General features: G+C 41.7%; 1 protein-coding gene across 4 annotated transcripts in view; it reads left to right on the forward strand.

Moving 5' to 3' along the window:
- cabin1 (calcineurin binding protein 1) overlaps nt 1-16,806 on the forward strand; it is a 487,520-nt gene that overhangs the window by 11,588 nt on the left and 459,126 nt on the right. For all 4 annotated transcript variants that reach the window (XM_043716137.1, XM_043716140.1, XM_043716138.1 and 1 more), the window contains exons 6-8: nt 3,138-3,267; nt 9,120-9,269; nt 15,155-15,441. In XM_043716137.1, the coding sequence (XP_043572072.1) occupies nt 3,138-3,267; nt 9,120-9,269; nt 15,155-15,441 (567 nt within the window). The remainder of the gene's footprint in view (nt 1-3,137; nt 3,268-9,119; nt 9,270-15,154; nt 15,442-16,806) is intronic.

Genomic DNA, 16,806 nt, shown 5'->3' on the forward strand with positions numbered 1-16,806 from the left:
GATAGGGTTCCCCATGGTAGGCTCATTCATAAAGTCAGGAAGTATGGGGTACAGGGGGATTTGGCTATCTGGATTCAGAGTTGGCTGGCTGACAGAAGGCAGAGAGTGGTTGTAGATGGAAAGTATTCTGCCTAGAGGTCAGTGTTGAGCGGGGTCCCACAGGGCTCTGTTCTTGGGCCTCTGCTCTTTGTAGTTTTTATAAATGACTTGGATGAGGAGGTTGAGGGGTGGGTTAGTAAATTTGCAGATGACCCAAAGGTTGGAGGTGTCGTCAATAGTATCGACGGCTATTGCAGGATGCAGTGCAACATAGACAGGGTGCAGAGCTGGGCTGAGTAATGGCAGATGGAGTTCAACCTGGATAAATGCGAAGGGATGCATTTTGGAAGGTCGAACTCGAATGCTGAATATAGGATTAAAGACAGGATTCTTGGCAGTGTGGGGTAACAGGTGTGCAAGTACATAGATCCCTCAAAGTTGCCACCCAAATGGATAGGGTTGGACAGGGGGATCGAGTTTAAGAGCCATGGGTTTTGCTACAGCTCTACAAGTCCCTGGTGAGACCACACTTGGAATTTTGTGTCCAGTTCTGGTTGCCCTACTCTAGGAAAGATACAGAGGCTTTGGAGAGGGGAAGAAGGTTTACCAGGGTGCTGCCTGGACTGGAGGGCTTGTCTTATGAAGAGAGGTTGAATAAGCTCGGACTTTTCCCTCTGGAGAGAAGGAGGAAGAGAGGAGACCTGATTGAGGTGTACAAAATAATGAGTGGAATAGATAGTCAATAGCCAGAGAATTTTTCCCAGGGCAGGATTGACTGGCACCAGGGGTCATAGTTTGAAGATATTAGGAGAAAGTTATAAAGGAGGTGTCAGAGGTACGTTCTTTACGCAGAGAGTTGTGAATGCATGGAATGCGTTGCCAGCGGTGGTGGTGGAAGCAGAGTCATTAGGAACACTTAAGTGACTGCTGGACACGCACATAGAAAGCAGTGAATTGAGGGGTGCGCAGGTTAAGTTATTATATTTTGCATTAGGATTAAACCTCAGCACAACATCTTGGGCCAAAGGGCCTGTTCTGTGCTGTACTTTTCTATGTTCTATGAACTGTGAAAAGCTTATTTTCTATTTATGGAGTGCCAAATTTCTCCATTATAATTCTCTATGCTTTTAATCCAGTATTTTCAATTAATTTTTATATTTCAGTTATTTTAATCCATGAAGATTTTGCTGTCAGTTAAATAATTTAAAAAGTGAAGGATTATGGTACATTTTTCCTTCATGGTTTGTCTGTGAGAACGTTTTGTTATGATTTGATGCTCAGCCTGTTTAGCACTCTTTGCTGGATGTTCATGGTCTCCTATAGCTGATTTGCAAATCAGATTAATGTGAGGAAAAGTGAAATCCACTATAAAATCATTAGATTTTTGTAGGTACTATCTTTGAAGTCAGTGGCGAATGCTGTCACTAAGCTGCTGATTATAAAGTGTAGGCCATTTTCTTTAATGAGTGCACTGAGCTTTCCTTTTATTATTTGTACACTAGGTTCTTAACTGTCCTCTGGGCAAATAAATAAGGGGGGGCATGATGACTCAGTGGTTAGCACCGCTGCCTCACAGCACCAGGGACCCGGATTCGATTCCAGCCTCAGACAATTGTCTGTGTATAGTTTGCACATTCTCCCTGTGGATTTCCTCTGGATGCTCTGGTTTCCTCCCACAAACCAAAGATGTGCAGGTTAGGGTGAATTGGCCATGCTAAATTGCCCATCGTGTTCAGGGGTGTGTAGGTTTAGGTGCATTAGTCAGGGGTAAATATGGAGCAATAGGGTCTGGGTGGGTTATTCTTCAGAGGGTCAGTGTGGACTTGTTGGGCTGAAGGGCCTATTTCCATACTGTAGGGATTCTATTCTATTCTAAATACACTTTCACTGAAGCAGATGAATATTGGTCAGTGAAGCTTTTTTTTAAGGTCTGAAAGTCAATTTGGAACAGGGACCAAACTAATTCTTTCTAAGAAAGCACATAGTTGGAGTGGAGTGCCTGGCAGGATCCCGGTAGTGTGTTGGAAGAAAATGTCTGCACTGCTGTTTTGTGATAGGCAGAGTAAACACACTAATGCAATTAATTTAATTTTGACTTCAGAGCAGAAGGTTGAGTTTTATTTCTGAAGAATTTAGAGTTCAGTTAAGAAAATTGAATCGTTTCTCCCAGCAGGAGAATCAAATTGGTTCAGGGGAAGCAGTACCTCAACATAAGTGGTTTCTACTCTGGATAGAAATCAAGTTCAGAATTGTGAGTGGCTTGTACCAGCAGACTCAAAAAGAAATTGTTTTTAAATAAAAAAAAATCTCAACAGTCAAAAGGAAAGTATCAGTTTAAAAGTTGTGATGTTGACATTTCTATGTAATGGACAGTTACAGGTTGAAATCTTTTGATGTTTATGTTCAGATCGTTTTAACCCACTTCTATGTATAGCATTGTTTTCTCTTGTAATAAACTTGTGTTCTGTTAATTAAAAAATATTCTGCAGCCTCCCATGAATGTGTCTGTGGTATCCACCGCATTGAGCAAATGCCAACATTTAAAATATGGTCTATTATAACAACTTTCAACTTGCGATCTGAGTTGTCCAATATTACCATCTCCTGGGATCAAAACAAGAGATGTAAAAGATTGAGGGGCTTAGATATATTACAGTTGTAGATGTAACTTCTTGTGCCCAAAATTCCAAGATCTTTTAAGCCACGTAATTAATTTCTGCCCAGAATACACTGTGGCACTCTGCATATTGCTGCTGTTTTTGCCTCAAATATAGGATTTAGCTTGAACCTGAAAGGAGCATTTTTAAAATTGTTGGAAGTATCTCAAAACAGCAGAATTATTCCCAATCATTGATCTTTATAAGGGTTGTTTGGTATATTTGATCTTTTTCAGGCTGGTGAATACTTAGTATGTCTATTTTAGAGGTCATTCAAAACAGACAGGCATTGTGGCCCATGCATAAGTTTTAATATGGATTATGAAGCTAATTAAGTTATGATAGATTTTGAAGGGGACATTGATAGTGGCAGCTTAAGAAACAAATTTCATACATAATTTAAAAAAAGCACCAAAGTCACATTGATTTTCTCTATTTCAGATTGCCTGTATTATATCTGTAAAGCTCTAGAGAAGGACTGTCGCTACAGCAAGGGTTTAGTTTTGAAAGAGAAGATTTTTGAAGAACAGCCTTGTTTGCGAAAGGATTCCTTCCGTATGTTCTTGAAATGGTAAGGTTTTAACCTGTAACTATAGACCCCCAATATGGTTTGGCACTATGCATTTGTCTTTCTATTCTTGCCAGTAGTAGCAAAGAAAATTGTAGTCTGCACCACAGCAAATTTATTTTTAGCACTGAGGTCGGCCTGTAATAATTTTTGAGAACCATGAGTTTGAAAGTTTTGTTCCTGCGTATGTGAAAAATACTGAAAAACCATCAAATTTCTAAGTTCAAGTAACAAATTGTACAGCTTGAAAGAGAAGATGGGAACTGAACTTTGAGGATTAGCTGAAATGGAGGCAAACAAGCTGCCACCAGGTATGAGGACAGAAGACAGATGGGGTGAGAGTCGATTAGAAAGATAATGAAGGGGAGAGGAAGAAGAAAAAGTCAGGGAGATGGATGGCACTGAAATTGGGGTGGTTGATAGTGAGAGGTTTGCAAGGGTTTGGGGATGAAATGGATGATGTGGAGAAGGAGAAAATTGAGAATCAAGTGACAAAGTGGATGTACTGAAGCGAGATACAAGATGATTAGTGTAATGAGGGATATAATGAGTAGAAAAGATGGGATAAAATAACTAATGTTGAGAGACTGGGAGTAAAATGGATGCTAAGAGGAGGAAGGAATATGTTGGTTCGAGAAGGGGTACTTCTAAGTAAATGACAGTGAGTCAAGGTGGACAGAATACTAAATGAATGAGCAGTGAGTGACACTGAAGGGGCAGGGAACTGGTTAGATCAGTTGTCTAGGTTGCTGATATGTATGCAGAGTAATGTCAGTAGCTATGTTTCAATCCCCTTTGTGGTTGAGGTAGACTTGAGACTTACCTCCGTGTCCTGTTCCTTTGAGTGGTAGGTAATGGCAAACTACCAAAAGCTGCCAAGAAAACAGCTCAAGATGAAGTATCAGCAGACTGAGCTAAGAACCAACCTTCAGAATGAGCATATGCAAAATGCAATGAAGGGGAGTGGAGAGCTAATTCAATATTTGGCAATGAAAAGGGAAGGCAAGGAGCAAAATCTGAGGATTGTTTTGGAAGTCCTTCCTGTTTCAGAATACTGTTGCACTCAGCTGGAAGCCAAGTATCTTCACAAACCTTTGTGGTATCACATTTAATGCAACCTCTACATAAGTCAGTTTTTGAAATTAAATATCTCTACTCCCTTCGTAGCATTCCAATGTTTGGTGAACTTTTTTGACTTCTCTGTTCTTAAGCAGAAATTACAAAACACTCTTCCGTTAATACATTGTGCCTTTTAATGACAGTTGTAGTCAAAACTCTTGTTTCTAGCTAGATCAAGCTTTTAATGCCAAGAGTTTTACCCATTGCTTCAGATTTTTCTGTAGTGAGATGCATTCATCATTTTGCTATTCTGTACTGATGATTCTATCATGGACTGTGGGCTTTGATGGGCAGGGTCAGCATTTGCTGCTATTAAGAAGTTGGTGATGAATTGCTTTGAAGCCTGTGCTGTGAAGATACTCCCACAGTTTTTTTTTCCGATGATGAAAGGAACAGCAATGCAGTTTCACAATGGATTGTCTGTGACTTTGGGAAGAACGTAGGTAGTGGTGTTCACATTCACCTGTCGTCCTTGCTCTTCTAGGTGATAGAGATTACAGTTTTGTAAAGTGCTGTCAAAGCATCTTTGGAGAGTTCCTGCAATGTATCAGTAGTGAAGGGAGTGATTGTTGAAGATGGTGGATGAGAAGCTTATCAAGTGGACAGCTTTGACCTGGAAACTGGCATGTTTCTTGTGCTTTTTAAGCCGCACTCACGCAAACAAATGAGAAATGTTCCATCATGCTTTTGACTTGTGCCATTGGGGGGTTACTCACTGCAGAATTCCATGCCCATGACATGCTCTTATGATAGTATTTAGATTGCTTACAGTGTGGAAACATACCATTTGGCCCAACAGGTCCACACTGTACCTCCGAAGAGTAACCCATCCAGACCCATTCCCCTACCCTATTACTCTACATTTTCTCTGATCAATGCACCTAACCTACACATCCCCGAACACTATGGGCAATTTAGCATGGCCAATTCACCTAACCTGCACATTTTTGGACTGTGGGAGGAAACCGGAGCACCTGGAGGAAACCCACGCAGACACTGGGAGAATGTGCAAACTCCACACAGACAATTTCCTGAGGTGGGAATTGAACCCGGGTCTCTAGCACTGTGAGGCAGCAGTGCTAGCCACTCTAGTGCCACGGTGGTCCAATTAAGTTTCTGGTCAGTGGTGAGTCTTGCAATATTGATGGTATGATATTCAGGGATGACATATGGTGACACGTACAATTTAATCCCCTGATGTTTGCTCTTATCTTCATGTTTGAAAATCACTGCTGAATCTGCTTCCACCACCCTTTCAAGATCTCCACTTACTGTATATGGTTTATTTGCTCATGTCGCTTGTCTCTTTCACCATTTAGCTAAGTCTTTCCTTTTTGAGTTACTGATGCTTTAGCCAGTGGTAATAGCTTTTTCTCACTTTATCATAGGTTTTCATACTTTTGAACACTTCAGTCAAATTTTCCTTTAGACCACTCTGTTTTCGGTTTTACCATAACCCTGTTAAACGGTACAGAGGCACCACTGATATCCTCCAGTCCCCTCTATGCTTTCTATAACCTGATGATTTGATAGTGAATTGAGGCAAACCTTTAACAAAACCTTGTGTTTTATTTTAAAATTAATTTATCTTATCAATCTTATCTTGATTGATCTGAAGCTTTGTGCTATTCTCTCTCTATTTCAGTCTCTTTTTTTTCTCTCAAATGCAATTTGTTTCTAGTAATCTTACCAACACTTTGTATCCTCTCTTTAAGGTTTATTGAATACACCTACCAATTATGTAGTATTAGGTTAATGTATTTTGAAGCCTTCATCATCTTGTACTTGTGTATTATCTTTGTATTTTGAATTCTAAGAATAGTTTGTCAAGGATCTTCAAGTCCATAGTATGATGTCAGTACTATGGACTTTACAGTCCATAGTATTGCCTTTACAGACTTGGAGCCAGTGTCATTAGTGTGACCTGAGGGTCTACTGTAAAACACTCCTTGTCAGCTAACATATTATTATTCTGGGACACATGTTTGAGCAAGATGATCTGATTTGATTAATCCATTGCAATCCCTCACTTGTCTCCCTCCCTCAGGTTTTGTTTTCCTTTCTCTCTCTTTTTCCTCTTTATCTTGACAATAGTTTCCTATGTGTTTAATTTTTTTTATTCATTCACGTGATGAGGGCATCGCTGGCTATGCCAGCATTTACTACCCATCCCAGAGGGTAGTTAAAAGTGAACCACGTTGCTGTGGGTCATGTGTAGGCCAGACTAAGTCAGGATGACAGTTTCCTTCCCTAAAGGATATTAGTGAATCAGTTTGGTTTGTTCAATAATCAAAAATGGATTTGCAGTCGTCATTAGACTCTTAATTCCAAATGTTTATTGAATTAAAATTTCATCATCTACCATGGCGGGGTTTGAACCTTGGTCCCCAGAGCATTACCTGGATCTCTGATTAACAGTCGAGTGATAATATCACTAGGCTGTCACTTCCCCATATACTATAAAACTGGAACTGTTATGAGGATGTTGTGAGTAGAAGTATAGAGGAGAAGTGAGACTGTGATTCAGATTTTAAAGACAGCAGGCATTTTGATAAGGAAGCTAACAGACTTGGTTGATGTATCAAATGTAGTAAAGGGGACGGAGGACAGCATATTTCCTTTCCTGAAGGACATTTGTGAACCAGATAGGTCTTTATAACGATCATTACAATTTAACTTACAAGTCACCATTAATGAGAATAGTGTTCAGTTCCAGAGTGAGCAATTAAATTTAAATTTCATCAGCTGCAAAGATGGGATTTGAACCCATGGTCTTGGTGCATTAGCCTGGACTAGTTTACACGTCCAGTGATATTTGCACTGCCCCAGTGTCTTCCCTGGACTTAATCCAAATTCTGAAGGGCATGCCGTGTAAAGGAACAGACTAGATTGATAAATGCAGGGGGCTGGAGGTTCAAAATGAAATTTAGCTAAGAGGGGTTTATATTCATCTGAAAGGTAATACAATTGTAATGTTACAAATGCAGGTAATTGGACCTGTGTTGATCTACACTGAAGCCTTTTGGCACATGCAAGCTTCAGAAAGAGCAATGAGATAGATGACCTAATGAACTGATAATGGTTGAGGGAGGAATGTTGTCTTGGGTATTGACTTTCTTCTCATTCATGAGATAGGGAGCAGCACAGTGGTTCAGTGGTTAGTACTGTTGCCTCACAGTGTCAAGGCCCCAGGTTCGATTCCAGCCTTTGGTGACTGTTTGGAGTTTGCTTGTTCTCCCCGTGTCAGCATGGGCATTCCTCCGGGTGCTCCTGCTTCCTTCCACAGTCCAAAGATGTGCAAGTTAGGTGGATTGGCCATGTTAAATTACCCTGTAGTGTGCAGGTTAGGTGGGTTAGCCATGGTAAATGCAGGTTTACGAAGATAAGGTGGGGAGTTGGTGGGTGGGGGGTTGCGGTTGCTGGGTCTCAGTTAGATGCTGTTTGGAAGGTTGGTTCAGACTCAATAGGTCAAATGGTCTTTTCCTGCAGTGGAATGGTTTCTGTATTCCACATGTTCTGTGTTCTAGGTAGGGACTGTGCTTGCTGGGCCAGCATTTATTGCTGTTTCCTAGTTGCCCTTCAGTGGGTGGTGGTAAGCTACCGTCTTAATCCACAGCTGTCCATTTAATGAAGGTAGATATTGCCAGGGAGGGAGTTCCAGGATTTTGACACAGTGACACTGTGATGGAATACAATATATTTGATTTTATTACACACTTTCAATAATGTATTATCTCATAATTGAAATGTTTAATGTACAATCCAGAGACTGCAATCTCTGACAATACAGCATTTCCTTCATACTGCATTTATGTGGTCCAGTCCTGATATATCAATGATTTTCAGAGACATTTGGATAGGCTTCTGTATATAGAAATATGTGGGTGAGTTGTGGTGTTGGGTCGAAAATTGCAGATACAATATACGCAATATCTTGATATGAATTGCCAAAAGACAACACTCCATGTTGAGAGCTTGATAAAGTGTGTAAGTTTGGTTGAATTAGAGTCAGGTAGAATGTTTTCTCTTTTAATTCACTTATGGGATGTCGGGGTTGCTGACTCGGCTAGTTTTTATTGCCCAATTACCGTGGTCGTGGTGGTAAGCTACATTCCAGTCCTTGGGGTTTATTGTTTGGAAGAAAATATGAGGATTTTGACCCAGAATATTGACACTGAAAGAACAGTGAGATATTTCCATGTCCAGATAGTGAGTGGCTAAGAGAGAATTTGCAGCAAGTGGTGTTACCATGTCCTTCTGGGTCATAGAGGTCATGGATTTAGAAGGTGCTGTCAAAGCAGCCATGGTAAGTTACTGCCATGCATTTCGTAGCTGGTCCACATTGCCACTATGTGCCAGTGGTGAAGGAGTGAAGGTTGAAATTACTGGGTAAGGTTGCTTTATTGTAGATGTTTTCAGGCTTCTTGAGGCATTTTTGGAGTTACTCCCAACCAGGCAAGAGGAGAGTACCCCATCACATTTCTGACCTGTGCCTTCTGCAAGATGTACAAGCTTTGAGAAGTTAGGAGATGAGTTACTCATGACAGAATTCCTAGCCTTTAATCTGTTCCTATGGACACCGAATGTATATGGCTGGTCTATTCCAGTTTCTGGTCAGTGGTAACCTCCTGCATGTTGATCACCACTGTGCTTGCTGCAACATGAAGTAGGATAAAAATTAACTTGTACTGTTATACTTAACTTCTCTGAACTCTGCTTTAATCCTTTCTTTTTAGCGACATGTCTATTCATGCATTGGATGTGGATCCAGCAGAGGCTAAAGCTGTTATTGAGGAAGCTCTCGAACTCCGTAGGAAGAGACAGGCATTGTCAATACAAGAAGAGGAGCCAGATCTTCAACTAACACAACCAATCTCTCACTTCACGTATGTAATGGTTAAGTGGCAGTTTGTAAATGTACATTTCATCTCTGTGGGCCTGTACGTCTAACTGCTGCCCTGACTCACTGGTAAACATACATGAAAGGTTGTTTGTGTACCTATTTCTTTGCTTTTAAAGCAAATAACTAGTCTGCTATTCAATGTTGTGAAGTTGAATAAAATGAGAACAAATCTTATCACAGTTTAGTAATGACTGGAACTAATGTTTTTTTTTGACACATCTTGCTAATGTTAACTTGGGTTTCAGTATTTGAGGTACTGTGCTAGAACTGTGGTGAATGAACTGGATAGAATTCATTAGGAGCTTTTGCAAATGAACAAATGTCCTAAATATTGATCATTCTCTTAATCCAATCCTGCATCTGGCTTAGGAACAGTGCTCCCACTAATTACCATTTTAATGTCACATGCTTTGGATATTTTTTATTCATTGATAGGATATGGGCATTATTAGTTAGGTTAGCATTTATTGCTCATCCCTAATTGCCTTCGAGAAGGTGATGGTGAGCTGCATACTTGAACTGTGGCAGTCCTTGGGATATAGGAACAGATTGTTAGGAAGAGACTTCCAGGATTTTGACAACGAAAATCAAGGAATGGTAATATAGTTCCAAGTCAGGATGGTGTGTGGCTTCAGGAACTTGCAGGGGTTGGTGTTCCCATGTGCCTACTGCCCTTGTCCTTCTCTGTGGTAGACTTTGTGGGTTTGGAAGATGCTATTGAAGGAGCCTTGATGTGTCACAACAATATATTTTGTGGGTGTGCATAAATCTGCCATTGTGTTGGTGGTGAATGGGGTGCCAGTCAAAGAAGCTGCCTTGTCCTGGATGTTACTAGCTTCTTGACTTGTTGGAGCTTTACCCATCCAGGCAAGTGGAAAATATTCCATCACAGTCCTGATTTCTGCCTTGAAGATGATGAATAGCTTTGGAAGTTAGGAGGTGAGTGAGGATTCCTAGCCTCTGGTTGATTTGTTCTTGTCAATGGCTAGTAAGTTCAGCTTCTGGTCAGTGATAACCTCCAGACACTGGAATAACCAAATGGCTGCATTTAGCATTCCATTCTGTTGCACATGCTTCTCCTGATACATGTTAGAGCTTTAGGAACGAGATTCATTGCTAAAATATTGACTTCAAAGCTACTTTTGGGGTGTCAGCATCTGGCAAAAATGATATGTTGACATTTCCTGATTATCACTGCCATATTTTCACACTACTTGACAAAGTTGGTGACATTACTTGAGTTGTTGAAAATTTACAATCATTGCCTCACTGTCTATTTTTCTCATTCAGCACGCTGTACTCATAGAGTCGTACAGTCATAGAGATGTACAGCATAGAAACAGACCCTTCTGTCCAACCCGTCCATGCCGACCAGATATCCCAACACAATCTAGTCCCACCTGCCAACACCCGGCCCATGTCCCTCCAAATCCTTCCTATTCAGATATCCATCCAGATGCCTCTTAAATGTTGCAATTATACCAGCCTCCACCACTTCCTCTGGCAGCTCATTCCATACACGTACCACCCTCTATGTGAAAAGGTTGCCCCTTAGGTCTCTTTTATATCTTTCCCCTCTCACCCTAAACCTATGCCCTCCAGTTCTGGACTGCCTGACCCCAGGGAAAAGACTTTGTCAATTTATGCTATCCATGCTCCTCATAATTTTGGAAACCTCTATAAGGTCACCCCTCAGCCTCCAACACTTCAGGGAAAACAGCCCCAGCCTGTTCAGCCTCTCTCTATCGCTCAAATCCTCCAACCCTGGCACAAGCTTGTAAATCTTTTCTGAACCCTTTCAAGTTTCACAACATCTTTCCGATAGGAAGGAGACCAGAATTCCAACAGCAGCCTAACCAATGTCCTGTACAGCCGCAACATGACCTCCCAACTCCTGTATTCAATACTCTGACCAAGAAAGGAAAGCATACCAAACACCTTCTTCACTATTCTATCTACCTGCGACTCCACTTTCAAGGAGCTATGAACCTGCACTCCGAGGTGTCTTTGTTTAGCAACACTCCCTAGGACCTTACCATTAAGTGTATAAGTCCTGCGAAGATTTGCTTTCCCAAAATTCAGCACCTCGCACTTCTCAGTCATCTGCCACTTCTCAGTCCATTAGCCCATCTGGTCCAGATCCTGTTGTAATCTGAGGTAACCCCCTTCTCTGTCCACTACACCTCCAATTTTGGTGTCATCTGCAAACTCACTAACTATACCTGTTTGCTCGCATCCAAATCATTTATGTAAATGACAAAAAATAGAGGATCTAGCTCCGATCTTTGTGTCACTCCACTGGTTACAGGCCTCCAGTGTGAAAAACAATCCTCCACCACTACCCTCTGTTTCTACCTTTGAGCCAGTTTTGTATCCAAATGGCTAGTTCTTCCTATATTCCGTGAGATCTAAACTTGCTAATCTGTCTCCCATGGGGAACCTTGTCGAACGCCTTACTGAAGTCCATGTAGATCACATCTACCGCTCTGCCCTCATCAATCCTCTTTGTTACTTCTTCAAAAAACTCAATCAAGTTTGTGAGACATGGTTTCCCACACAAAAAACCATGTTGACTATCCCAAATCCGTCCTTGCCTTTCCAAATATATGTACATCCTGTCCCTCAGGATTCCCTCCAACAACTTGCCCACCACCGATGTCAGGCTCACTGGCTTATAGTTCCCTGGCTTGTCTTTACCACCCTTCTTAAACAGTGGCACCATGTTACCCAACCTCCAGTCTTCCGGCACCTCACCTGTGACAATTGATGACACAAATATATCAGTAAGAGCCCCAGCAATCACTTCTCTAGCTTCCCACAGAGTCCTGGGGGTTTATCCACTTTTATGCATTTCAAGACGTCCAGCACTTCCTCCTCTGTAATATGGACATTTTGCAAGGCGTCACCATCTATTTCCTTACAGTCTATAGCTTCCATATCCTTTTCCACAGTAAATACTGATGCAAAATACTCATTTAGTTACTCCCCCATTTCTGTGGCTCCACACAAAGGCCACCTTGCTGATGTTTGAGGGGCCCTATTCTCTGAGGAGAAAGTGAGGACTGCAGATGCTGGAGATCAGAGTTGAAAATGTGTTGCTGTAAAAGCGCAGCAGGTCAGGCAGCATCCAAGGAGCAGGAGAATCGATGTTTTGGGCATGAGCCCTTCTTCATTCCTGAAGAAGGGCTCATGCCCGAAACGTCGATTCTCCTGCTCCTTGGATGCTGCCTGATCTGCTGCGCTTTTCCAGCAACACATTTTCAGCTCAGGCCCTATTCTCTCTCTAGTTACCCTTTAGTCCTTAATATATTTGTAAAAACCCTTTGGATTCTCCTTAATTCAATTCGCCAAAGCTATCTCATGTCTCTTTTTTGCCCTCCTGACTTCCCTCTTAAGTATACTCCTGCTGTCTTTATACTCTTCTATGGATTCACTCAATCTATCCTGTCTATACCTTAAATATGCTTCCTTCTGTTTCTTAACCAAACTCTCAGTTTCTTTAGTCATCCAGCATTCCCTATACCTACCAGCCTTTCCATTCACCCCAACAGGAATATACTTTCTCTGGATTCTCGTTATCTTATTTCTGAAGACTTCCCATTTTCCAGCGGTCACTTTACCTGCGAACATCTGCCCCCAATCAGCTTTTGAAACTTCTTGCCTAATACCATGAAAGTTAGTCTTTTCTCCAATTTAGAGCTTCAACTTTTAGACAATAGAATTATGGTCGCTGGCCCCAAAGTGCTCCCCCACTGACACCTCAGTCACCTGCCCTGCCTTATTTCCCAAAAGTAGGTCAAGCTTTACACCTTCTCTAGTAGGTTCATCCACATACTGAATCAGAAAATTGTCTTGTACACACTTAAGAAATTCCTCTCCATCTAAACCCTTAACACTATGGCAGTCCCAGTCTATGTTTGGAAAGTTAAAATCCCCCACCATGACCACTCTATTATTCTTACAGATAGCTGAGATCTCCTTACAAGTTTCTTTCTCAATTTCCTTCTGACTATTAGGAATTGTATAATACAATCCCAATAAGGTGATCATCCCTTTCTTATTTCTCAGTTCCACCCAAATATTTTCCTTGGATGTATTTCTGGGAATATCCTCCCTCAGTACAGCTGTAATGCTATCCCTTATCAAGAACGCCACTCCCCCTCTTGTACAGGTCACTTCTACCCCAAAAGAGATTCTGATGATCCAAAAATATGAATCCTTTTTCCATAGACCAGCTCCTTAGCCATGCATTCACCTGCTTTATCCTCCTATTCCTGCCCTTACTATCTCGTGGCACCGGGAGTAATCCAGGTATTACTACTCTTGAGGACCTACTTTTTAAATTCCTGCCTAACTCTCTCTAATCTCCCTTCAGAATTTCATCTGTTTCCCTTCCTGTGTCGTTGGTTCCAATGTGGACAATGACCTCCTGCTGGCCCCTCACCCCTGTGAGAACATTCTGCACCCTCTGAGACATCCTTGATCCTGGCACCAGGGAAGCAACACACCATTCTGTTTTTTCGCTGCTGGCCACAGAAACGTCTGTCTGTACCTCGGACTAGAGAGTCCCCTAACACAATTGATCTGTTGGAACCTGACGAACCCCTCGTTGCATTCGAGCCAGTCTCAATACCAGAAACTTGGCTGTTCTTGCTACGTTCCCCTGAGAATCCATCACCCCCTACGTTTTCCAAAACAGCATGCCTGTTTGAAATGGGTATAGCCACAAAAGACTCCTGCCTACCTCTCTTACCTTTCCTGGAGTTAACCCATTTATGTGACTGTATCTGAGACTTTCCCCCCTTCCTATAACTGCCATCCATCACATACTGTTGTGAGTCTATCAATGCCTGTTTTTTTTGACTGACAGAATGATGCCTCCAGTTCTGTTTTAATTAGTTCGAAAATTGCATTTCTGCACAGCTGATTTGAATGTATCTTGAATTGTTCCATTTACTTTGGTGTTAGCAATCATACAGTCGTACAGTACGGAAACAGACCCATTGGTTTAACTAGTTCATGCTTATTGCTTTCTTGTTGTAACTCTATTTGAACCCTTGTTCCTTACGTTGTTTTGACTTCTACTTTTATCTTCCATCTGTGTGGGTGGCATGGTGGCTCAGTGGTTAGCAGGTTTGAATCCAGTCTCTGGTGACTGTCTGTCTGGAGTTTGCACATTCTCCTCATGTCTGCGTGGGTTTTCTCCGGGTGCTCAGGTTTCTTCCCACAGTCCAAAGATGTGCAGATCAGGTGAATTGGCCATGCCAAATTGCCCGTAGTGTTAGGTGCATTAGTCGGAGGGAAATGAATCTGGATGGGTTACTCTTCAGAGGGATGGTGTGGACTTGTTGGGCGGAAGGGCCTGTTTCCACACTGTAGGGAATCTAATCTAATTCTTTCTTCTTAACATCTGGGTCACTGTTTTCCCCTTCTCTACCACTCCCTTTCTGATTCTAATCCGGTATAATTTTGTACTGATAGGTAATACTGTTTATATGCACAATTGGTTCAGCATCTCAAGGTTCCAGTATGTATCTGGGAATTGCATACAAAAATATCTTTTGTGGAAGAAGCAAATGCAAGCAGAATCTTAAAAATCACCTTTTACAAATTAATTCCAGAGTCAGGAACTAAAGAGTTATTTCAGGTGGGGTGAATTGTTGTTTTCCATCCTTTTTTCTCTACATGCTGGCATCCACTCAGAATTGCATCTCAATTGAATCATCAAGAAGACGAAGTCTCTGAACTATGATTTATCCCTCTGTCAGAACTTGTACGAGCATCTGTGAACTGTATTGTTGAAAGACCAATGCTTCATTTCCTTCAGGTAACACAGTCATTTAATATGTTGTTGTTTTCTTTTTATAGGTGGCGGTGCCTGGGTGAGAGTTTACTGGCTACATACATGCATTTGACGTCTTCTGAACCACCTCACCCCAGCCTTGGCAGAATGATAGATCTTTGCATGTACAGAGACCCTTCACAACATCTGTTGATGTCACCAACCAGCACACCTGTTAGTGTAATCCAGCCCAATCCTGCAACGTCCAGTCCTGCACCTGTAGTGACTGCACCAACAATGCCAGCACCAGCTATGGTTACACCAGCAGCTCCAACTCCAGTTCCAAGTGTGTCAGAAACTGCAGCAGCACAAGGTTAGTATGAGTATAATTGTATCTGTGATGTTAACAATGGGAGAAAGCAGCAGGTTTTGAAGTTAATGTGGGAACTTAGGTAAGTGTAGTCATGTTTCATTGAGTAGATTTGCCCTGTCATATTATTCTATGTTCTATGTTCTATATTAGTTACAATGGTTCCAATGACCTTTGGTGAGTAATGGGACAATCTTCTGTGTTAATATCCTCCCTATCTATGCAGAGAAACGCTTGGCAGCTATAGTGCGATCTGAAAGTGAATGGGTGTTTGTGAAGGGCATGAGGGAACTCATCCCTGAGCTAGACATATAGATAGTTTCGAAATCTTACTACACACCCCTGGGGCAGGTGGGAGTTGACCCCAAGCTCAAAGGTGGGAATACTACAACCGTGCTATAAGAGCACCACTTGAGCCAGATTGGTGCAGGATTGAGCAATCCTGTAACTACTTATTCTTTGTTCTAACACATGAATATCTATATCTGAGTATGTTACTCAATCTTCTTTTGTTTCTGACTTGTATATTTTGAAAAATCCTGGGATCATTTTCCATGTTAAAGGAACTACTGAAAGGTAAACTGTTTGTTGAGGCAAGTCCTGGGACCAAATTACAAGGTAACTTGCTTCTCTGTATTTGAGAGATCAATTGATTCTGTGCTGTCACAATTGAATGACTGAAACAGGACTTTTAGGAGAAACCTGATTGCAGGAGTTGACAACTCCACATCTTGCTGAGCCTAATATCTCCTCATGAACAAATACAATAACAACTCCATTAATAAACTGAATTTGTGTGGCGCCTTCCACATGTTTAACCAGTCACAAGGCACTTCAAAGGAGCAAAGTCTGACAAAATCCAAAGTGTTTTTACAAATATATTAAGGACAAAAGGGTAACTAGGGACGGAATAGGACCCCTCAAATTAAGGACAAAAGGGTAACTAGGGAGAGAATAGGGCCTGTCAGAGATCAGCAAGGTGGCCTTTGTGTGGAGCCACAGAAAATGGGGGAGATACTAAATGAATATTTTGCATCAGTATTTACTCTGGAAAAAGATTTGGAAGATATAGACTGTAGGGAAATAGATGGTGACATCTTGCAAAATGTCCAGATTACAGAGGAGGCAGTGCTGGATGTCTTGAAACGGTTAAAAGTGGATAAATCCCCAGGACCTGATCACGTGTACCCAAGAACTCTGTGGGAAGCTGGGCCTCTTACTGAGATATTTGTATCATCGATAGTCACAGGTGAGGTGCTGGAAGACTGGAGGTTGGCAAACGTGGTGCCACTGTTTAAGAAGGGCGGTAAAGACAAACCAGGGAACTATAGACCAGTGAGCCTGATCTCAGTGGTGGGCAAGTTGTTG

Source organism: Chiloscyllium plagiosum, chromosome 25, assembly GCF_004010195.1.
Source record: "Chiloscyllium plagiosum isolate BGI_BamShark_2017 chromosome 25, ASM401019v2, whole genome shotgun sequence".
Classification (NCBI taxonomy): domain Eukaryota; kingdom Metazoa; phylum Chordata; class Chondrichthyes; order Orectolobiformes; family Hemiscylliidae; genus Chiloscyllium; species Chiloscyllium plagiosum.